This window comes from Miscanthus floridulus, chromosome 9, assembly GCF_019320115.1.
Source record: "Miscanthus floridulus cultivar M001 chromosome 9, ASM1932011v1, whole genome shotgun sequence".
In the NCBI taxonomy this organism is placed as follows: Eukaryota; Viridiplantae; Streptophyta; class Magnoliopsida; order Poales; family Poaceae; genus Miscanthus; species Miscanthus floridulus.
In genome coordinates, this window is record NC_089588.1 from 107,469,415 (window position 1) to 107,486,989 (window position 17,575).

General features: G+C 44.1%; 2 protein-coding genes across 5 annotated transcripts; both read right to left on the bottom strand.

Annotated features, from left to right (window-relative positions):
- Nucleotides 1-2,822: 2,822 nt before the first annotated feature.
- On the bottom strand, nucleotides 2,823-5,104 carry LOC136482574 (MEIOTIC F-BOX protein MOF-like). Of its 2 annotated transcripts, XM_066479798.1 has the most exons (5): nucleotides 4,972-5,104; nucleotides 3,640-4,670; nucleotides 3,408-3,557; nucleotides 3,235-3,333; nucleotides 2,823-3,107 (listed from the first exon to the last, which is right to left on the bottom strand). In XM_066479798.1, the coding sequence occupies exons 2-5, from the start codon at nucleotides 4,660-4,662 to the stop codon at nucleotides 3,051-3,053; spliced, it is 1,329 nt and encodes a 442-aa protein (XP_066335895.1). In that variant the 5' UTR covers nucleotides 4,663-4,670; nucleotides 4,972-5,104; the 3' UTR covers nucleotides 2,823-3,050. The 2 variants fall into 2 exon arrangements, with proteins under 2 accessions (XP_066335895.1, XP_066335894.1); XM_066479797.1 differs by having other exon boundaries at nucleotides 2,823-3,333.
- A 4,264-nt stretch (nucleotides 5,105-9,368) lies between these two features.
- Nucleotides 9,369-11,446, bottom strand: LOC136482575 (MEIOTIC F-BOX protein MOF-like). 3 transcript variants are annotated; one of them, XM_066479800.1, is made up of 4 exons: nucleotides 11,299-11,446; nucleotides 10,061-11,109; nucleotides 9,829-9,978; nucleotides 9,369-9,754 (listed from the first exon to the last, which is right to left on the bottom strand). In XM_066479800.1, exons 2-4 carry the CDS (start codon nucleotides 11,099-11,101, stop codon nucleotides 9,548-9,550), a joined length of 1,398 nt encoding a protein of 465 aa, XP_066335897.1. In that variant the 5' UTR covers nucleotides 11,102-11,109; nucleotides 11,299-11,446; the 3' UTR covers nucleotides 9,369-9,547. The 3 variants fall into 3 exon arrangements, with proteins under 3 accessions (XP_066335897.1, XP_066335896.1, XP_066335898.1); XM_066479799.1 differs by having other exon boundaries at nucleotides 11,292-11,446; XM_066479801.1 differs by having other exon boundaries at nucleotides 10,061-11,112; nucleotides 11,292-11,443.
- Between the last annotated feature and the right edge of the window lie 6,129 nt (nucleotides 11,447-17,575).

The following is a 17,575-nucleotide window of genomic DNA, read 5'->3' on the forward strand; positions in this document are numbered from 1 at the left end:
CATCACCCGCATTTGCGTTCCTGGGGATTTGTACACATGACAAGGTTTGATTGCACGAGAAAACCAACTGAAATTGGAACAGGAAACACTCCACGGGATTTGATTACAGATCTTGTGCACTGCAGAAGCAAAAGAGGGTGAACCAGCTAGACAGTTTCAGCTCGTCTGTAGTCAGCAGTCAGCACAGAGTTTTCAGTCCAAAGAAAGATGTACAATGATGAATTCAAGATGGTGTATAGTTTTCATATGTATGTACCTCTGCCAAGTCCCCAAATGCCCAGGAAGAAAAACAAACAGAAGAAAATATGCGATTTGTGGACCCATATTTCAAGATTGTGATATTTTATAGGCAAATTTTGCTATTGGACATGCCAAATGACGCGTCTTTGCTGGCGGACACTGCGTTTTCCATCTTTTGCCGTGAGACACTCTGGTTTTTGGAAATACTGCCAGTGGGCACCGCAACCCAGTTGCACCCGGTTTTGGAGAGAGAAAACTTCGTTTTGGACATCGGGTGCCCCTGAACCAGACTTGGCGCCGTCCCAACCTGGTCTGGTTCGACCCAGTTGTAACGGCCGGCCCGCACCCGACTCCATCGTTAGGGTTCCAGGCGCGCCATTTCCCCAATCCCGCTACCGCCGCTCACTCCCAATCGCGCCGCCACCCACTCGTCTCCACTGCTCGTCGCGCCGCCGTCCACCCAGTGCCCGCCGCCGCTGACAGATCGAGCCTCGGCCATCATCCGCCATGGGGGGTTGAGGATCTAGAGTTCCCCCGCGCCCCGAAGATGAAGTCCCCCAGCTCGAAGAACGGGCAGTGCCCTAGGTCTCTGCCTAGGGTTCCGCAATTCAAATGGCTAGTGAAAGGGTGAGTCTTTTGAATCCGTACTATTTGCAGATGAATGCCTACGGATGTGGTAGAATGCTTGCGGTTTTGAAATCGTTTAGTTTGGTTGTTATCCTTTGTGTTGATTTAGGATGGATCCGACTTCCGCGTGTAGACTGGCGATTAGCGTACCTGCATATGTAGAGCAAAGACCAGACGGGCTCGATGATTATCATGTAACTGCTAATTACATGCGTGTGGTAGACAAGGATAAATTCTCTTGGATGGGGTTTCTTGGGTGCCTTGGTGAGGAGATAGTCCATGGGGTCGACCAAGAACTGCAGGTCACCTTCTTTGACAAAACCAAGGTTGTTGAGATCATAGAAACAACAGAAGAGCCAGCCAAGAAGAAGAGAAAGGCCTCCACCAAGGGGAAACAAACCAGCAAGAAGAAGAAGACAACTCCAACTGAGCCTACACCTCCTGAGCAATCAGTGCAGTAAGTGATCCATTTCTTGCCAACACTGTTCTTAATCTAAAGCCAAGTGTAGTTGATAACATGGTCACATCTGCCATCTTACAGGGTTCCAAGATCCCCAGTCACTAGGAGGCAGGCCAAATAGCAAGCTGGAGGTAGCCTAGGGGCACAGACTAGGAGTCAGAGCCCAAGCGCCTGCACTAGGAGCAAGAGGGGAGGGGCCTGATGCCTGCACTGGGAACATCAAGACAGAAGCAACCTTTTGAGCCACCTGTGCTTTTGGTGTGCTTTTGTGTGGTTCTATGAACTTGCTATTGTAATATGTGTGCTTTTGAGCCTGGATATTGTTGGTGTGAACCTGGTATTGTAATATAATAATGTAGTGAACCTGGCTATTGTTGGTGTGAACTTGATATTGCCATCTGGTATGATGTTCCATAATTAATGATCTGGTATGCCTGTGTTTGTCATGCTAAAATTAAGTCAGCTGTTAAGTTGAAGGTAGTGATGCTGTAATTTTAACTTTACAACTAAAAAAGGGAACAAATCAAGTTGAAGTTACTCCATTCAAACTGCATTTCATTCATATTTCACAAACATTACAAAGCATACTTCATGCTTGCTTGTACAATACCATGCACAAAGCAAGAAAGAAAACAACACCTACAAACACACTGGCCCCAACCATCATCCTAACAACTATTTGCTCTCCAGCTATTCTAGCCACGACAATGCTCTGAGCAACTACAACATTGTTCAAGTTCAACAGAGAATTCTCCAGAGCCTTCAACGCAGCCATCACTGCTGCACCATCCATGCCATCTCCAGCGCTCTCTGGCTTCCACATGAAGAAGTTGCAGGTACCGTTGCCCTATTTCACAGCGAAAGCCAAATCAATAGGATGAACCCTACATCCGATTTCAAAACGCCCAAATGTAGCAAGAACAAAATCAAGAAAACTCACCCAGTCACGATTCTTGCGAGTGTAGAACGGCTTGTCTGGATCTCGACGTCCGCTCCACGACCGTCGCCGTGTGGCAGAAAGGGCACAACGCCTGCCCCTCTCTCGCTCCACGCGACCCAGTCGACGAAGAAGCGCCAGATCCTGTAGCCATCTTCTATAGGCCCGCTCTCCTGTCGACGACGCCCGCCAACCTACGCCGCGTCGGCTCCCCCGCCCGACCGGCCGCCGCAGCCTATGCCGCCGCCGCCTCTGTGGTGAAGAGGGAGGAACGAGGAACAGACCGTTGTAACGACGGAGTCGGGTGCAGGCCGGTCGTTACAACTGGGTCGAACCAGACCAGGTTGGGACGACGCCAAGTCTGGTTCATGGGCACCCGATGTCCAAAACGAAGTTTTCTCTCTCCAAAACCGGATGCAACTGGGTTGCGGTGCCCACTGGCAGTATTTCCAAAAACCAGAGTGTCTCACGGCAAAAGATGGAAAACGCAGTGTCCGCCAGCAAAGAGGGGTCATTTGGCATGTCCAATAGCAAAATTTGCCTATTTTATAATAGGAAACAGTTTCCCAATACGTAACAACTTAAGCTAGCTTTGTCCATGTAAGTGGACAGCAGACACTGACAGTACATAGGGCTTACACCAGATATTTTACAGAGGCCATCACATCCTTAACAAAAGGAAAAAGAGTAAAAGGCAATAGCATATATAGTCAATAGAGCAAAGGCCTGCTTCACTTAGAAAGTAGTCAAAAGTATAGGCTTCGATTTAGTGCCTCTGAAGGGAGCCTATAATGTGCACATAAATTCCACATGAACCATTAGGTGAGAAGCCACATAGAAGGCCTGGGATAAAAAAAAAACACTAATTAACTTTGGTGAGTTTAATGTTGTTCTTCGACAGATTCACTGAAACACGCCGCAGAAGCCTGATAAGGTGGGGTCCATAGCCATAGCCATATATGATTTCAACCTTGAGGTTCTCGCACAGCAAATCCAGTCCATGGAGCTCAGAAGATGAGGTCTTGTTGAGTATGGGCGTTCCCTTTTTTTTGTTAGAATATTCTGGGAACTGTGGCCAGCATAAAAGATGTAAGACAATGAACTATGTTCATTAAGTAAGTTAAAAATCAAACAACAGTATACCAAGCAGTGACGCAAAGTGAGTTTCTCAAGAATAGGAGAACTCTGAAGAAAGAACACCAATGTCTTGAAGTCATCACTAAGATCAGTTTTGTCCAGCAATAAGTTCCTCAGGTTCTTGAATTCTTGGAATCTGGGTCCCTTACCGAGCACCTGTAGTACATCAGATTAGATAGCACAGTAACATTATTGGAGTGAATAAAATGGAACATTGCAAGAGACAGTGAAGGCATACTGTTGTCCCAACACCCGACAATTCTAAATTTGTCGAATTAGATATGCAACAGAGAAGCTTGAATTGATCGCCACCAATTTTACTTCTGACAGAACGATGTCTGTGACCCCATAGATGAATCAATGCCTTGGCAACGGATGGCACCACGTTTAATGAAACACCACCACAAAAGAGGGCAATATGCATAGCCAGATGCAGATATGCAAGAGCAGGGGCCAAGATAACAAGCACACAGGCATCAGTATTTGAGCCGCCATCAATAACCAATGTCTTCAGTGTGGGCGATATAATCTCAGAAAGATTGCGCCATCGACATTTTTTCAGAACCAGGGTCTTCAGCGAGTGGGAGGTGATTGACTGAATTTGACAACTGCAATCGTCCAGCTCCAAATCCTCCAAAGAGGAGCACACTGAACTAACACGCTTCAGAAAATTATTATCAAGAAGTACATGGCAGAGATGCAGCCTTTTGAGTCGCCAGGAACCGGAGCTCAATCCCTGATAACTGGCACGATCTGGCGTGCAGTATTTCATGGCACGACGGAGCCATCCTGCTGCCACTCTATTGCCAAACTCCGGTGCTCGGCTTTGGACAACATGCAGCCGGAATGAATCCAACTGTGCAATGTTACAGCTGCGCATCAGGGTCACGGCAAAATCCTCAAAATCCTCCCAGTCCTTGTACTTGGTGACGTGCTCCCAGTCCTTGTGGTTGTGCCAGTTATCACTGTCGGAATCAGAGGTATCATCGTCGCTCTCGTTGCTATCGAAGACGTCAGAAGCGGGCGCCGTGTTGCTGAACTCATCAAAGTCGATGTCGAGGCACGGCACCGAGCGCCAGAGGTGCCTCCACCGTGTGGACAGAACGCTTGTCTGGACCACCTGCCGGGCTTTCAAGGAGGACATGATGGTATGGAGGAGGCAGTCCGGCAGAGAGCTCAGCCGGTCCGGGCCGCCGGCCGAGGTTCCGCCGACGACACCACTTGCGCGGGCGCGCTTCCTGAAGGCATCCTCAGGCTCCATGGCGTGCCCTGCTCGGAGCAGTTCCCCACGTTAGAGGACCAAAGAACCCGCAGAACAAATAAATAAAAAGATTAAAAATAAATCCATCTACACAAAACACCACAAAATCCTGTTCGATTACTAGATGAGTCGCTCGCTCTCCTAGATCGGAGACGGCGCAAGATTGGCGAAGCATTTGCTGAGTTAGAAGCATGTTCTCATCGCAAGATTGAAATGAAGAAGGGTTCACGAGGGCCGAAATCAAAGAAATTAGGGCCTCAGGGGTACGGGAACGGGGCGAAATATTGGCGGTAGGGGAATGAGGCTTACCGAGCGAGCCCTTAGCCTGCCGTGGGGGGAGACGCCGACGTCAGAAGGGCGGCGCCGGCGGCGCGAGCGGGGATGCTCGACGGCGAGAGAGTTGGGGAAGAGGAGGACACAACGCCGAGCAGTTCTGGGCCGGCCCAATAGCTGAGAAGGAGTTTTTAATCCATGATTTTTGGCTACGGAGGATTAGTCTGTAAAGTAATCCCTCCGCTCGAAATTAGTAGACGTATTGTGATTAAAATCAAACTTCATAAAATTTTGGCTAATAATTAGTTAAAAATTATAAGATGTTTTAAGTTTGTCCTAAGTTAGATTTAGGGCATGTTTGATGCACATGGCTAGTTCCTAGTTGAGCTATAAATTTGTCTAAATTATATATGGTTGGCTAGTAGTTGAAGACTTGGCTAAAAAATTAACCCACCTATTAGCCTCTTTGTTTGGATGCAATAGAGCTAATTTAAGCTAAAATTTGCTCATGGTATCTAAACATGCCTTTTATTTAAGTTTGATTAAATTTGGTGTATTTAATGCAACTAATTTAGTGTTGTAAGATGTTGATATGTTTTTTTATGAACTTGGTTAAATTTAGAAGAAAAAAAATTCAGCTTAGGACAAACAAAATGCCTTACATTTTAGAACGGAGAGAATAATAATAGTTATACGAGTGAACTCAGTCTTAAAGATCTTTCGATATGACATTGATTTGTTAGCAATTTTTCACTACTGTAAGAGAAATTGAGAGTCAACTACACCTTTAAAGAAACTTTAGTTATTCAATCCTAGATGAAGGTTTCGACAACATTTTCTCTCTTGATAGAAAAGATGTGCAGGTCTCCTGAATTCCTGAGGAAAAAAAAAGTTTTCAATTGCATAGTTTTTTTTTTATAAAAAACGGGCATCACACCTTTTCAAATGGTATATCAATATGAAGAAGTTGTCACAATAATCCTGATTCAATGGATTTTACAACGACATGTTTTTATATCTTTTTTTAGTTTTACAAATCCTTATGTGCCAATGAACTAACTTCATCTTTTATATTTGCAAAATCCTTTTTTTTTTTTGGAATAAACAAGTCAGTATGGTAGAACATGGAGAACAAAATTGTTATGTTTGCAAAACAATCTTTAGACTTTGTTGTGTACTTGCAACCATGGAGTTCAGATTTATTCTCTGTGTTTGGGGTGGCCTTGTTGGCTGTGATGCTGCATATGACTGTGTGCGTGCTTTTATATGTGGGTAAATTACTTTTTATAGAGCACTTAACAATGCTGCACTTTGGCCCAGTGATTGATCTGTTTGATTTGCCAGGTGCCATCACACGAGTGAAAGATAAAATGTTGTAAAAGAAAGACCTAATTCGCCTGAAACTCTCTCTGTTTCTTTGGTTGCCTTTTCAAATTTCTAGTCAAATTTTGTTTCACCGACTGAAATCCTTACATCACCCACATTTGCGTTCTAGGGGACTTGAACACATGTCAAAGTTTGATTGCACGGAAAAACCAACTGAAGCAAAAGAGGGTGAGCAAGCCACCAGCATCAGTCAGCAGTCAATACAAAGTTTTCAGTTTTTTTTTTCTCGAGCAGACTTGACAGCCTGTTTTTCATTAAGAAGGCATTAGTTTGTCAAATGGAGCTGCGTGAGAAAACCAACTGAAATTGGAACAGAAAACACTCAAATTACACGGGATTTGGTTACAGATCTTGTGCATTGCAGAAACAAAAGAGGGTGAGCCAGCCAGACCGCTTCAGTTCGTCTGAAGTCAGCAGTCAGCACAAAGTTCTCAGTTCATCTGTAGTCAGACGAAAGATTGTCGATATATGATTTGGAATCATGTCAAAGCGGAGGGTCTCAAGATATTTTGCACATACATGTAGTTTGAGTTGGTGTATAGTTTGAGATATCTGCACACTGGTGACAAAAACGCTGATGAATTTCAGTTGGTGCACAGTTTTCCAAAGTATGTACCTGTCTGCCAAGTCCCAAAGAGCCCCAGGGAGAAAAGAAAAGGAGAACATGTGATTTCCGGTGTCATTTTTCAAGATTGAAATGTTTTATAATTGGAGACAGTTTCAGTAGGAAAACACAGAAGCAAACATGTAAGTAGACAAGAGCCACAGATACACAGAGTACATAGTGTTAAAAGCACCAGAAGCAAGGAAAAAAAGAGAGTAAAAATCAATAGCATATATAATCAATAGAGCAAATACCTGCATCACTTACAAATTGGTCAAAAATATAGGCTTGCGATCTAGTGCATCTGAAGGGAACCCATAATGTGCAAGTAAATTCCACATGTGAAGCAAAAGGCGAAGCCACATAGAAGGACATGCATGTTAAAGCAGAGGGGCTCAAGATATTTTGCACATAGATCTAGGGGATCCATCAATAACAACAACAAAGCCTTTTAAGTCTCAAACAAGTTAGGGTAGGCTAGAGCTGAAACCCAGCAGAAGCAATCAAGGTTCAGGCACGTGAATAGTTGTTTTCCAAACACTCATATCTAAGGCTAAGTCTTTGGGTATATTCCATCCTTTCAAGTCTCCTTTTATTGCCTCTACCCAAGTCAACTTCGGTCTTTCTCTGTCTCTCTTCACGTTACTATCCTGACTTAGAATTCTACTATGCACCGGTGCCTGTAGAGGTTTCCGTTGGGCATATCCAAACCATCTCAACCGGTGTTGGACAAGCTTTTCTTCAATTGATGCTACCCCTAATCTATCACGTATATCATCATTCCGAACTCGATCCCTTCTTGTATGACTGCAAACCCAACGCAACATACGCATTTCCGCGATACTTATCTATTGAACATGTTGTCTTTTCGTAGGCCAACATTCTGCACCATACAACATAGCAGGTCTAATCGTCGTCCTATAAAACTTACCTTTTAGCTTCTGTGGTATCCTTTTGTTACATAGGACACAAATGCTTGGCGCCACTTCATCTACCCTGCTTTGATTTTATGGCTAACATCTTCATCAATATCCCCGTCTCTCTGTAGCATTGATCCTAAATATCGAAAGGTATCCTTCATATGCACTACTTGACCTTCCAAACTAATATCTTCCTTCTCCCGAGTAATAGTACCGAAGTCACATCTCATATACTTAGTTTTAGTTCTACCGAGTCTAAAACCTTTGGACTCCAAAGTCTCCTGCCATAACTCCAGTTTCTGATTCACTCCTGTCCAGCTTTCATCAACTAGCACTACATCGTCCGCGAAAAGCATACACCAAGGAATATCCCCTTGTATGTCCCTTGTGACCTCATCCATCACTAAGCCAAACAGATACAGGCTCAAAGCTGGCCCTTGATTTAGTCATATCCTAATCAGAAAGTCATCCGTGTCTCCATCACTTGTTCGAACACTAGTCACAACATTATTGTACATGTCCTTAATGAGTCCGACATACTTCGTTAAGACTTTATGTTTGTCCAAAGTCCACCACATAATATTCCTTGGGTGCCCATCACTTGTTCGAACACTAGTCACAACATTATCATAAGACTTCTCCAAGTTAATAAAACCATGTATAGGTCCTTCTTCTTCTCCATATACCGCTCCATAACTTGTCTTATTAAGAAAATGGCTTCGATGGTTGACCTTCCGGGCATGAAACCAAATTGGTTCATAGAGACCCGCATTATTGCTCTTAAGCGATGCTCGATAACTCTCTCCCATAGCTTCATAGTATGGCTCATCAACTTTATTCCCCAGTAATTAGTACAACTTCGAATATCCCCTTTATTCTTGTAGATCGGTACCAATATACTTCTCCACTCGTCAGACATCTTGTTCAATCGAAAAATATGGTTGAACAGCTTGGTTAGCCATACTATAGCTATGTCCCCGAGGCATCTCCACACCTCGATTGGGATACCATCCGGTCCCATCGCCTTACCTCCTTTCATCCTTTTCAACGCCTCTCTGACCTCAGATTCTTGGATTCTCCGCACAAAGCGCCTATTGATGTCATCAAAAGAGTTATCCAACTGAAAGGTTTTGTCCGTATTCTCACCATTGAACAATTTGTCAAAATACTCTTGCCATCGATATCGGATCTCATCCTCCTTCACCAAGAGATGCTCCCTTTCATCCTTAAGATAATTGCACAGTGAAGGCAAAAACCCTGATGAATTAAAGATGGTGTGTAGTTTTCGAAAGTATGTACCTCTGCCTATTCCCCAGAAGGCCAAAAAACAGAAGAAAACAAGCTATTTCCGAACCTATTTTTCAAGCTTCCAATATTTTATAATAGGAGACAGTTTCCCAATAAGTAAGAACTTAATCTAGCTTGGCCCATGTAAGTGGACGATGGGCAGTGGACATTGACACACAGCACATAGGGATCAAAGCAGACATTTTACAGAGACAATCATATCCTTAAGCAAGGAAAGAGAGTAAAAATTAATAGCATATATAGTCAATAGAGCAAAGGCCTGCTTCACTTAGAAATTAGTCAAAAGTATAGGCTTGAGATTTAGTGCATCTGAAGTAAGCCTATAATGTGCACATAAATTCCACATGAACCATTAGGTGAAATGCCACATGGAAGGCCTGGGATAACAAAAACACTAATTAACTTTGGTGAGTTTAACGTTGTTCTTCGACAAATTCACTGAGATGCACAGCAGAAGCTGCATAAGGTGGGGTCCATAGCCATGATTATATATGATTTCAACCTTGAGGTTCTCACACAGAAAATCCAGTCCACGAAGCTCAGAAGATGAGGTCTTGTTGAGTATGGGTGTTCCTTTCTTTTTGTTAGAATATTTTGGGAACTGTGGCCAGCATAAAAGATGTAAGACAAGGAACAATGTTCATTAAGTAAGTTAAAAACCAAACAACAGTATACCTCGCAGCACCGTAAAGTGAGCTTCTCAAGAATAGGAGAACTCCGAAGAAAGAATACCAATGTCTTGAAGTCATCACTGAGATCACATCTGTCCAGCAATAAGCTCCTCAGGTTCTTGAATTCTTGGAATTTGGGTTCCTTACCAAGCACCTATAGCACATTAGATTAGATAGCACAGTAACATTATTGGAGCGAATAAAATGGAACATTGCAAGAGACAGTGAAGGCATACTGTTGTCCCAACATCCGACAATTCTAAATTTGTCGAATTAGATATGCTACAGAGAAGCTTGAATTGATCGCTAGCAAGTTTACTTCTGGCATAAACATATTTGTGATACCATAGATGAATCAAAGCCTTGGCAATGGATGGCACCTCGTTTAATGAAACACCACCACTAAAGTAGTCAACACGCATAGCCAAATGTAGATACACCACAGAGGGGGCCAAGATAACTAGCACACAGGCACCTATATTTGAGCCACCATCAATAACCAATGTCTTCAGTGTGGGCGATATAATCTCAGAAAGATTGTGCCATCCACATCTTTTCAGAACCAGGGTCTTCAGCGATTGGGAGGTGATTGACTGAATTGCACAACTGCAATTGTCCAGCTCCAAATCCTCCAAAGAGCGGCACACTGAACTAACACACTTCACAAAACGGTCATCAAGAAGTACATGGCAGAGATGTAGCCTTTTGAGGCGCCAAGAACCAGAGCTCAATCCCTGCTGATTGGCACGATCAGGAGTGCAGTATTTCATGGCGCGACGGAGCCATCCTCCTGCCACTCTATTGCCAAACTCCGGTGCTCTGCTTCCATCAGTATGCAGCCGGAATGAATCCAACTGTGCAATGTTACAGCGGCGTATCAGTGTCACGGCAAAATCCTCCCAGTCCTTGTACTTGGTGAAGTGCTCCCAGTCGTTGTGGATGTTGTCATCATCGTCGTCGTCGTCGTCAGGATCATCATTCCAAAGGTCACTGTCGGAATCAGAGGTACCATCGTCGGAGCTAGAGCTGTCGTCAGAAGGGGGCGCCTTGTTAAACTCATCAAAGTCGATGTCGAGGCAGGGCACTGAGCGCCAGAGGTGCCTCCACCGTGTCGACAGCACGCATGTCTGGACCGCCTGCCGAGCTTTCAAGGAGGACATGATGGTATGGAGGAGGCAGTTCGGCAGAGAGCTCAGCCGGTCCGGGCCGCCGGCCGAGGATCCGCCGACGACACCACTTGCGCGGGCGGGCTTCCTGAAGGCATCCCCAAGCTCCATGGCGTGCCCTGCTAGATCGATTACTTGATGAGTCGCACTGTTAGATCAAAGACGGCGCAAGATTTCCAAAAATGGCGAAGCATTTTGCTCGGAAGATTGAAATCAAGAAGGGTTCACGAGGGCCGAAAGCAAACCAGTCAGGGGTAAGGGAATGGGGCGAAAGATGGGGCGGTGGGGGAATGGGGCTTACGTCTTACCGAGCGCCGCAGCCTGAGCCTGCCGTGGGGGTAGGAGCCGCTCCAGCCGGAAGAGACGCAGAGAAGGGCGGCGCCGGCACGAGCGGTGCCTAATCCCTCGACGGCGAGACAGGGGATGGGTGGGGGAAGAGGACACTACGCCGAGCAGTTTTGGGCAGGCCCAATTGGCAATTGCTACTACCGAGTTTTTATTTTATTTTATCTCAAAAAAAGAGTTTTTATTTTATTCCATAACGTACGCGTCATATGAGCGTCTGCATCTATATTGAGTCTCGCAAAAAAAAAAGGGTATAGCAATATGAAGAAAATGATGCCACAATAGTCCTTACTCAATGGATTTTCCAACAACCTGGTTTCAGATTTTGTTTTCTAATCCTTTATGTGCCAATGAACTGACTTCATATTTTATATTTGCTAAATTCTGTTTTTTTAATAAGAAAAGTCAGTATGGTGGAACATGGAGAACAAAGTTCTTATGCTTGCAAAATAATCTTTATGCTACTGTGTGCTGGCAACCATGGAGTTCAGATATCTCGCTGCGCGCGCGGTGTGTCCTTGGGCGTGATGCGGCACATGACTGTGTGACTTTTATATGAAGGCCTGTTTGGTCCCTTTATTGAAACCAATATCTAAAAAATGTTTCTCATTTCACTATTAGATTATTTCCAATTCCTCTCGGTTCCTGGGAACCAAACAGGGCCTGAGGGTAAATTACTTTTTAAAAATCACTAAACAAAAGCTGCAATTTGGCCCAGTGATTGATCTGCTTGCTTTGCCAAATGCCATCACACAGAGGGAAGAAAAAATGTTGTAAAAGAAGGCCTAATTCGCCTGAAGCTCTATCAGTGCGTCACTGTCGCCGGTGTTTGGTGCACTGCGTCCGCGTGGTTGTCAATCGACCGGTTTTTCTGTTGCTTTCTTAAATAAATTTAGTCAAATTTTGTTTCACCGACTGAAATCCTCACATCACCCGCATTTGCGTTCCTGGGGATTTGTACACATGTCAAGGTTTGATTGCACGAGAAAACCAACTGAAATTGGAACAGGAAACACTCCACGGGATTTGATTACAGATCTTGTGCACTGCAGAAGCAAAATAGGGTGAACCAGCTAGACAGTTTCAGCTCGTCTGTAGTCAGCAGTCAGCACAGAGTTTTCAGTCCAAAGAAAGATGTTTTGAAATCATGTCAAAGCCGAAGCGGAGGGGCTCAAGACAAAAGCACACTAATGACAAAAACGCTGATGAATTTGATAGTTTCCTAAAGTATGTACCTCTCTGCCAAGTTCTAAAGAGCCCCAGGGAGAAACGAAGAGAAGAAAACTTGCGATTTCCGGTGCCATTTTCAAGATCGGGATGTTCTATAATTGGAGATAGTTTCAGTAGGAAAACACAGAAGCAAACATGTAAGTAGCCAAGAGACACAGTTACACAGAGTACATACTGTTAAGCACCAGAAGCAAGGAAAAAAGAGTTAAAATCAGTAGCATATAATATAGTCAATAGAGCAAAGACCTGCATCACACTTAGAAATTGGTGAAAAGTATAGGCTCACGATCCAATGCATCTAAAGGGAACCCATAATATGCAAGAAATTCCACATGTGAAACATAAGGGGAGAAGACACATAGAAGAACATGTATGTCAAAGCAAAGGGGCTCAAGATATTTTGAACATCCATGTAAGGAACCCATACACAAGATCATTGCAGTGTGATGGCAAAAACAATGATGAAGTTGAGATGGTGTATAGTTTTCGTAGGTACCTCTGCCTAGTCCCCAAAGGCCCAGGAAGGAAAAGAAGAAGAAGAAGAAATCATGCACTTTGCGAACCCATTTTTCAAGATTGCGATATTTTATAATAGGAAACAGTTTCCCAATATGTAACAACTTAAGCTAGCTTTGTCCATGTAAGTGGACAGCAGACACCGACAGACACAGTACGTGCATACGGCTTAAAGCAGATATTTTGCAATCACATCCTTAAGCAAGGAAAAAGAGTAAAAGGCAATAGCATATATAGTCAATAGAGCAAAGGCCTGCTTCACTTAGAAAGTAGTCAAAAGTATAGGCTTCGATTTAGTGCCTCTGAAGGGAGCCTATAACGTGTACATAAATTCCACATGAACCATTCGGTGAGTAGCCACATAGAAGGCCTGGGATAACAAAAACTCTAATTAACTTTGGTGAGTTTAATGTTTTTCTTCGACAGATTCACTGAAACACGCTGCAGAAGCCTGATAAGGTGGGGTCCATAGCTATAGCCAGATATGATTTCAGCCTTGAGGTTCTCACAGAGCAAATCCAGTCCATGGAGCTCAGAAGATGAGGTCTTGTTGAGTATGGGTGTTCCATTCTTTCTGTTAGAATATTTTGGGAACTGTGGCCAGCATCTCTCACAACTAAAAAGAGTAAAGAGGAGACACCATTTTGGTGCGACAAAAAGTTCGCCTCACCTTCTTGCCCTCCCCGTGCGATCCCATGAGTCGACGCTCGTACGCCCGTCCCCTCGTGACAAAAGGAAAGAGCTCAAAAGGAAACCTCGCTCCCGTGATTCGTTCGCCGGCGGCAGTTTCGCAATACCACCGATCTTGCGCGGCCATCATCGCCATCGCGCGGGCACCCTTATCCTCGCTCCACGCGCGGCCGGCCACAGTCGTCCGCATCCACCGCGCCCCCATCGTCGCCCTCAGCTCGCCGCGTCACCGTTCCATGGCACCCCCTTCCCCCACCCCATGGATCGGGCGGCGCCCCAACCACGCGATCTTCCCCCACCCCGACGCGCGGCCATGGTGGCCCTCCCCCACCTCGACAACGGCAGCGGTGGCCTTCCCTCACCGTGACGAACGGGGCAGCAGGAGTCGACGGGCCGGCGGCAAGCGTCGTCGAGGCCGGTCGCCGGGGTACAAGAACAAGCCCAAGCCGCCGCTGGTGGTCACGCAGGACGTGGATCCCGCGGCGGCCATGCGGCCGCACATGCTCGAGATACCCAGCGGCGGAGCGTGTGCTGCCGCGGCATCGGGATCTGCGTGCTCGCGGAGACGGCCGCCGTCGCCGCCGTCTCACTCCGCCACCCGGGACAAACAGGAGCCCTTCTACTTCCTCTTTGCCACATTAGAAGGTGAGGCATGCGTGGTTGTATTTTCAATTTGTGCTCAGTGTACGATTAGTCACCGATTTAATATCCTTGAGTCCTCAAGTGAATCTCAATATATGAGTGTCGAATTTCGTTCGTTTTCAGTGTTTTCAATTTCAGAGATTCAGTTATTGTGAATAGTGTTTTCATTTTGTGCCTTTTCAATTTCAGAAATTACCTCAAACTGAAGCCCTATGCTTTTTTTTATAAAAAAATCAAGGTATCCTGATCCCTAATTGTTAGAGTCGGATTACATTTTTGTTCTGCATTGCACATATTGTAATTCAACAATGCATATGTTTACATCCCATGCCATTTGTAGTTGGTTGATTATGTCAGTTATGAAGAACTCAGATTCATTTTTAAATTCTTGGGTTAACAAAGACAGCTACTTGATACTTTACACATTGCCTTCAGAGCATGACTCACGGGTTATGGCGTTGGAAGTAGATGAGAAATCTACAGAGGATTACAATGACATTGGAGGACTTGGAAAACATGTAATTTGTTTTGTACAATTGATGCATAGACTGTTAAAGCGACACTATGGTTGAGTTTATATATTGCAAGCAGTAAAATGATGTTCTGTTGTGACACATATTCAAGAGCTTGTGGAAGTAATAGTGTTGCCAATGACATACAAAGATCGATTTCAGAAATTGGGTATTCATCCCCCAAAGGTGTTCTTTTGTATGGACCACCACAAACTAATGCCATAGTTCTGAAACTGGCTGTCCACAACTTGTCCCGATAGGTAATTAAATTTATGAAATCAATATTTGTAACATCCCATTATTTTAATTTGAAATATACTAAAATATCATACAAATGCTAGGGCTCCTAAAACTAACCATTTTAGCATTTCACTTTTTTCAGTTGGCCTGATAAACAACTTGCAGTTTATAGAATTCATGTAGTGTGATTCTACACTGCAAACTCACTCTTTTCTTTTTGTTATGTATTCTACATATTTAGTATCTCCATGCTGGGTGGTAATTGATGTTATATAGGATGATTATTAGCATTAGATCAGGATATATATTATTTGTCTGCAGTCAATTAATTTGTATTTTTTTGTTTCATTCTGCAGTGAAGTTAGCGGCGATAGAGAAGTGCAAAGGACAATGTTGGAATTGCTGAACCAGCTTGATGTATTTAGCAGCAATGAGAGGATAAAAGTCAGCATTGAACCTTCAACTTAATAGTTATTACTGTCTTGATGCTTTGGCGCAGGTTCTGTTCAATTGTGGTAAAAATACCTCTATTGATCGTGATATGAATGAAGGTCTGAGCTCTGATCAGGAAGTAGGTTGGTTAATATGAATTGATGCGAATTTCCATGTTATACGATTGCATAAAAAACACTGCAAAACTGATTACTCAACCTTTGCAAAAATAAATGTATTTTGTAGCTGTAATTTTTTTTGGTTTCATACAATATTTAGTACTACATGCCAAGTTATTAACTAATCACTATAATATTTTTTTTAATTTAGGCTATTATAATGATGTTGTACACAATATTTTTTAATCTTATTCAATTTAGGTTGTGACTTCAGTGGGCAAATGTCTTCATATAATGTTCAAAACAATTGATCTTGATTGGAGCAACAGAGCTACAAGCTACGGTGAGGAAGTCAGTCATGAAATGCCAAAGGGCAAAATCCTTAGTACTGCCTATGGGAGAAATCAAATATTTGATTTGTTGTATATGTCTTGTGCAGCGTTTGGTCTTGTAAATCAAGATATCAATCCAATTTGGTTTGATGTAGCATGAGGATGATTTAGGTATTGGCAGATCCATGTTATGCAAGATCATTTAGACTTGGCAGATCGTGTGGCAAGTTATGTTCACATTTGCATACTGTACTAGTGGCTCAGGTAATATATTCAGCAGTAGTGGTCCATAATTACTGGAGGCATGTCTGTATTCATCAAACATTTTTTTGCTACTGTAGTCAACCCTAACTTCATTTTTGTTGTACCAGGCCTTTTGGTTGTGGTGTTATTGTTGGAGATTATGATAGAACCCTCAGGAGTTTTCTATGTAAGTTACTGTATTTCATAGTTGTAACGACGTGAGTGCATAGGCTCTTTGTGTTAGTTTTTATATGAATTTGGTCTTCTATCAGTTGCGCGCTCATTTTCAGTATGGATGGCATTGTTTTTGAGTAGCATTGCGCTTTAGGAGTCTTGTGAATTTGAAATACAAAATGTTTATTGACTTTACAAACTTGAACAGAAATACTTCGGTGCTGCATTGGGGAAGGGAAGACAGGCTGCAAAGACGCTTGAAGGGGACCGTGATGCCTAAGAGGGGGTGAATTAGGCAACTTAAAAATCTAACTCTAAACTATGGCCTCTTTTTCTAACCTTAGCAAAACCTATGCAGAAGATAAACTATCTAAATGTGCAACTACGGTTTTGCTAGTGTGTTGCTATCTCTACCGCAAAAGGAGTAATACAATTAATGTAAATACGGAAGCTAAAGAGCAAGGTAGAGATATGCAAACTCCCATCGACGACTCCTGTATTTTTACCGAGGTATCGAGAAGCGCGCAAGCTTCCCCCTAGTCCTCGTTGGAGCCCCTCGCAAGAAATCCCTCACAAGGGCCAAGCTCCCGGTCGGGTAACTCCGTGGATAGCCTTGGGCCTTCCCCACGCGCAAGTGGGTCTCCGACGTGCCTTTCGGCAAGCCTCTCCCGGATGCTCCCCGCCGTCTTCACTATCAAGGTTCCGGCCGAAAACGCCGCGGGCCTTGTTCCCTCTGGTATACGGTGGCGGCCACACCACAAACGCGGTTGGTGTGATCTCGCAAGACTACAAGCCCCTCCGATGTACAACAATGGTGCGCGCAAGCACCGAGTGGTAAGAGGTATGCAAACCTCACTAAACACGAGGCCTAAACCTAGAGCAAGCGCATAAGCGGTGGTCTAATCAACCTAAGCACTTCGCAAAGCACCTACGCTAATCACCTAATGAATCACTAAGCACTATGCAAGTGGAGATTACTAAAATGGTGTATCAACACCCTTGGTATGTTTCCTCAACTCCACTCTATTCATTTGGCCGGTTGGGGGTTGTATTTATAAGCCCCACCGAGAAAGTAGCCGTTGGGGATGAAATCCCGCTTTTCTGCTACTG

Coding starts and splice junctions, on each gene's coding strand:
- LOC136482575 (XM_066479800.1), bottom strand. CDS start 11,101: ATGGAGCTTGGGGATGCCTTCAGGAAGCCCGCCCGCGCAAGTGGTGTC. Junction 9,979..10,060: donor TGTCGGATGTTGGGACAACA/GTATGCCTTCAC, acceptor AATGTGCTATAG/GTGCTTGGTAAGGAACCCAA. Junction 9,755..9,828: donor TCACTTTACGGTGCTGCGAG/GTATACTGTTGT, acceptor TGCTGGCCACAG/TTCCCAAAATATTCTAACAA.
- LOC136482574 (XM_066479797.1), bottom strand. CDS start 4,662: ATGGAGCCTGAGGATGCCTTCAGGAAGCGCGCCCGCGCAAGTGGTGTC. Junction 3,558..3,639: donor TGTCGGGTGTTGGGACAACA/GTATGCCTTCAC, acceptor GATGTACTACAG/GTGCTCGGTAAGGGACCCAG. Junction 3,334..3,407: donor TCACTTTGCGTCACTGCTTG/GTATACTGTTGT, acceptor TGCTGGCCACAG/TTCCCAGAATATTCTAACAA.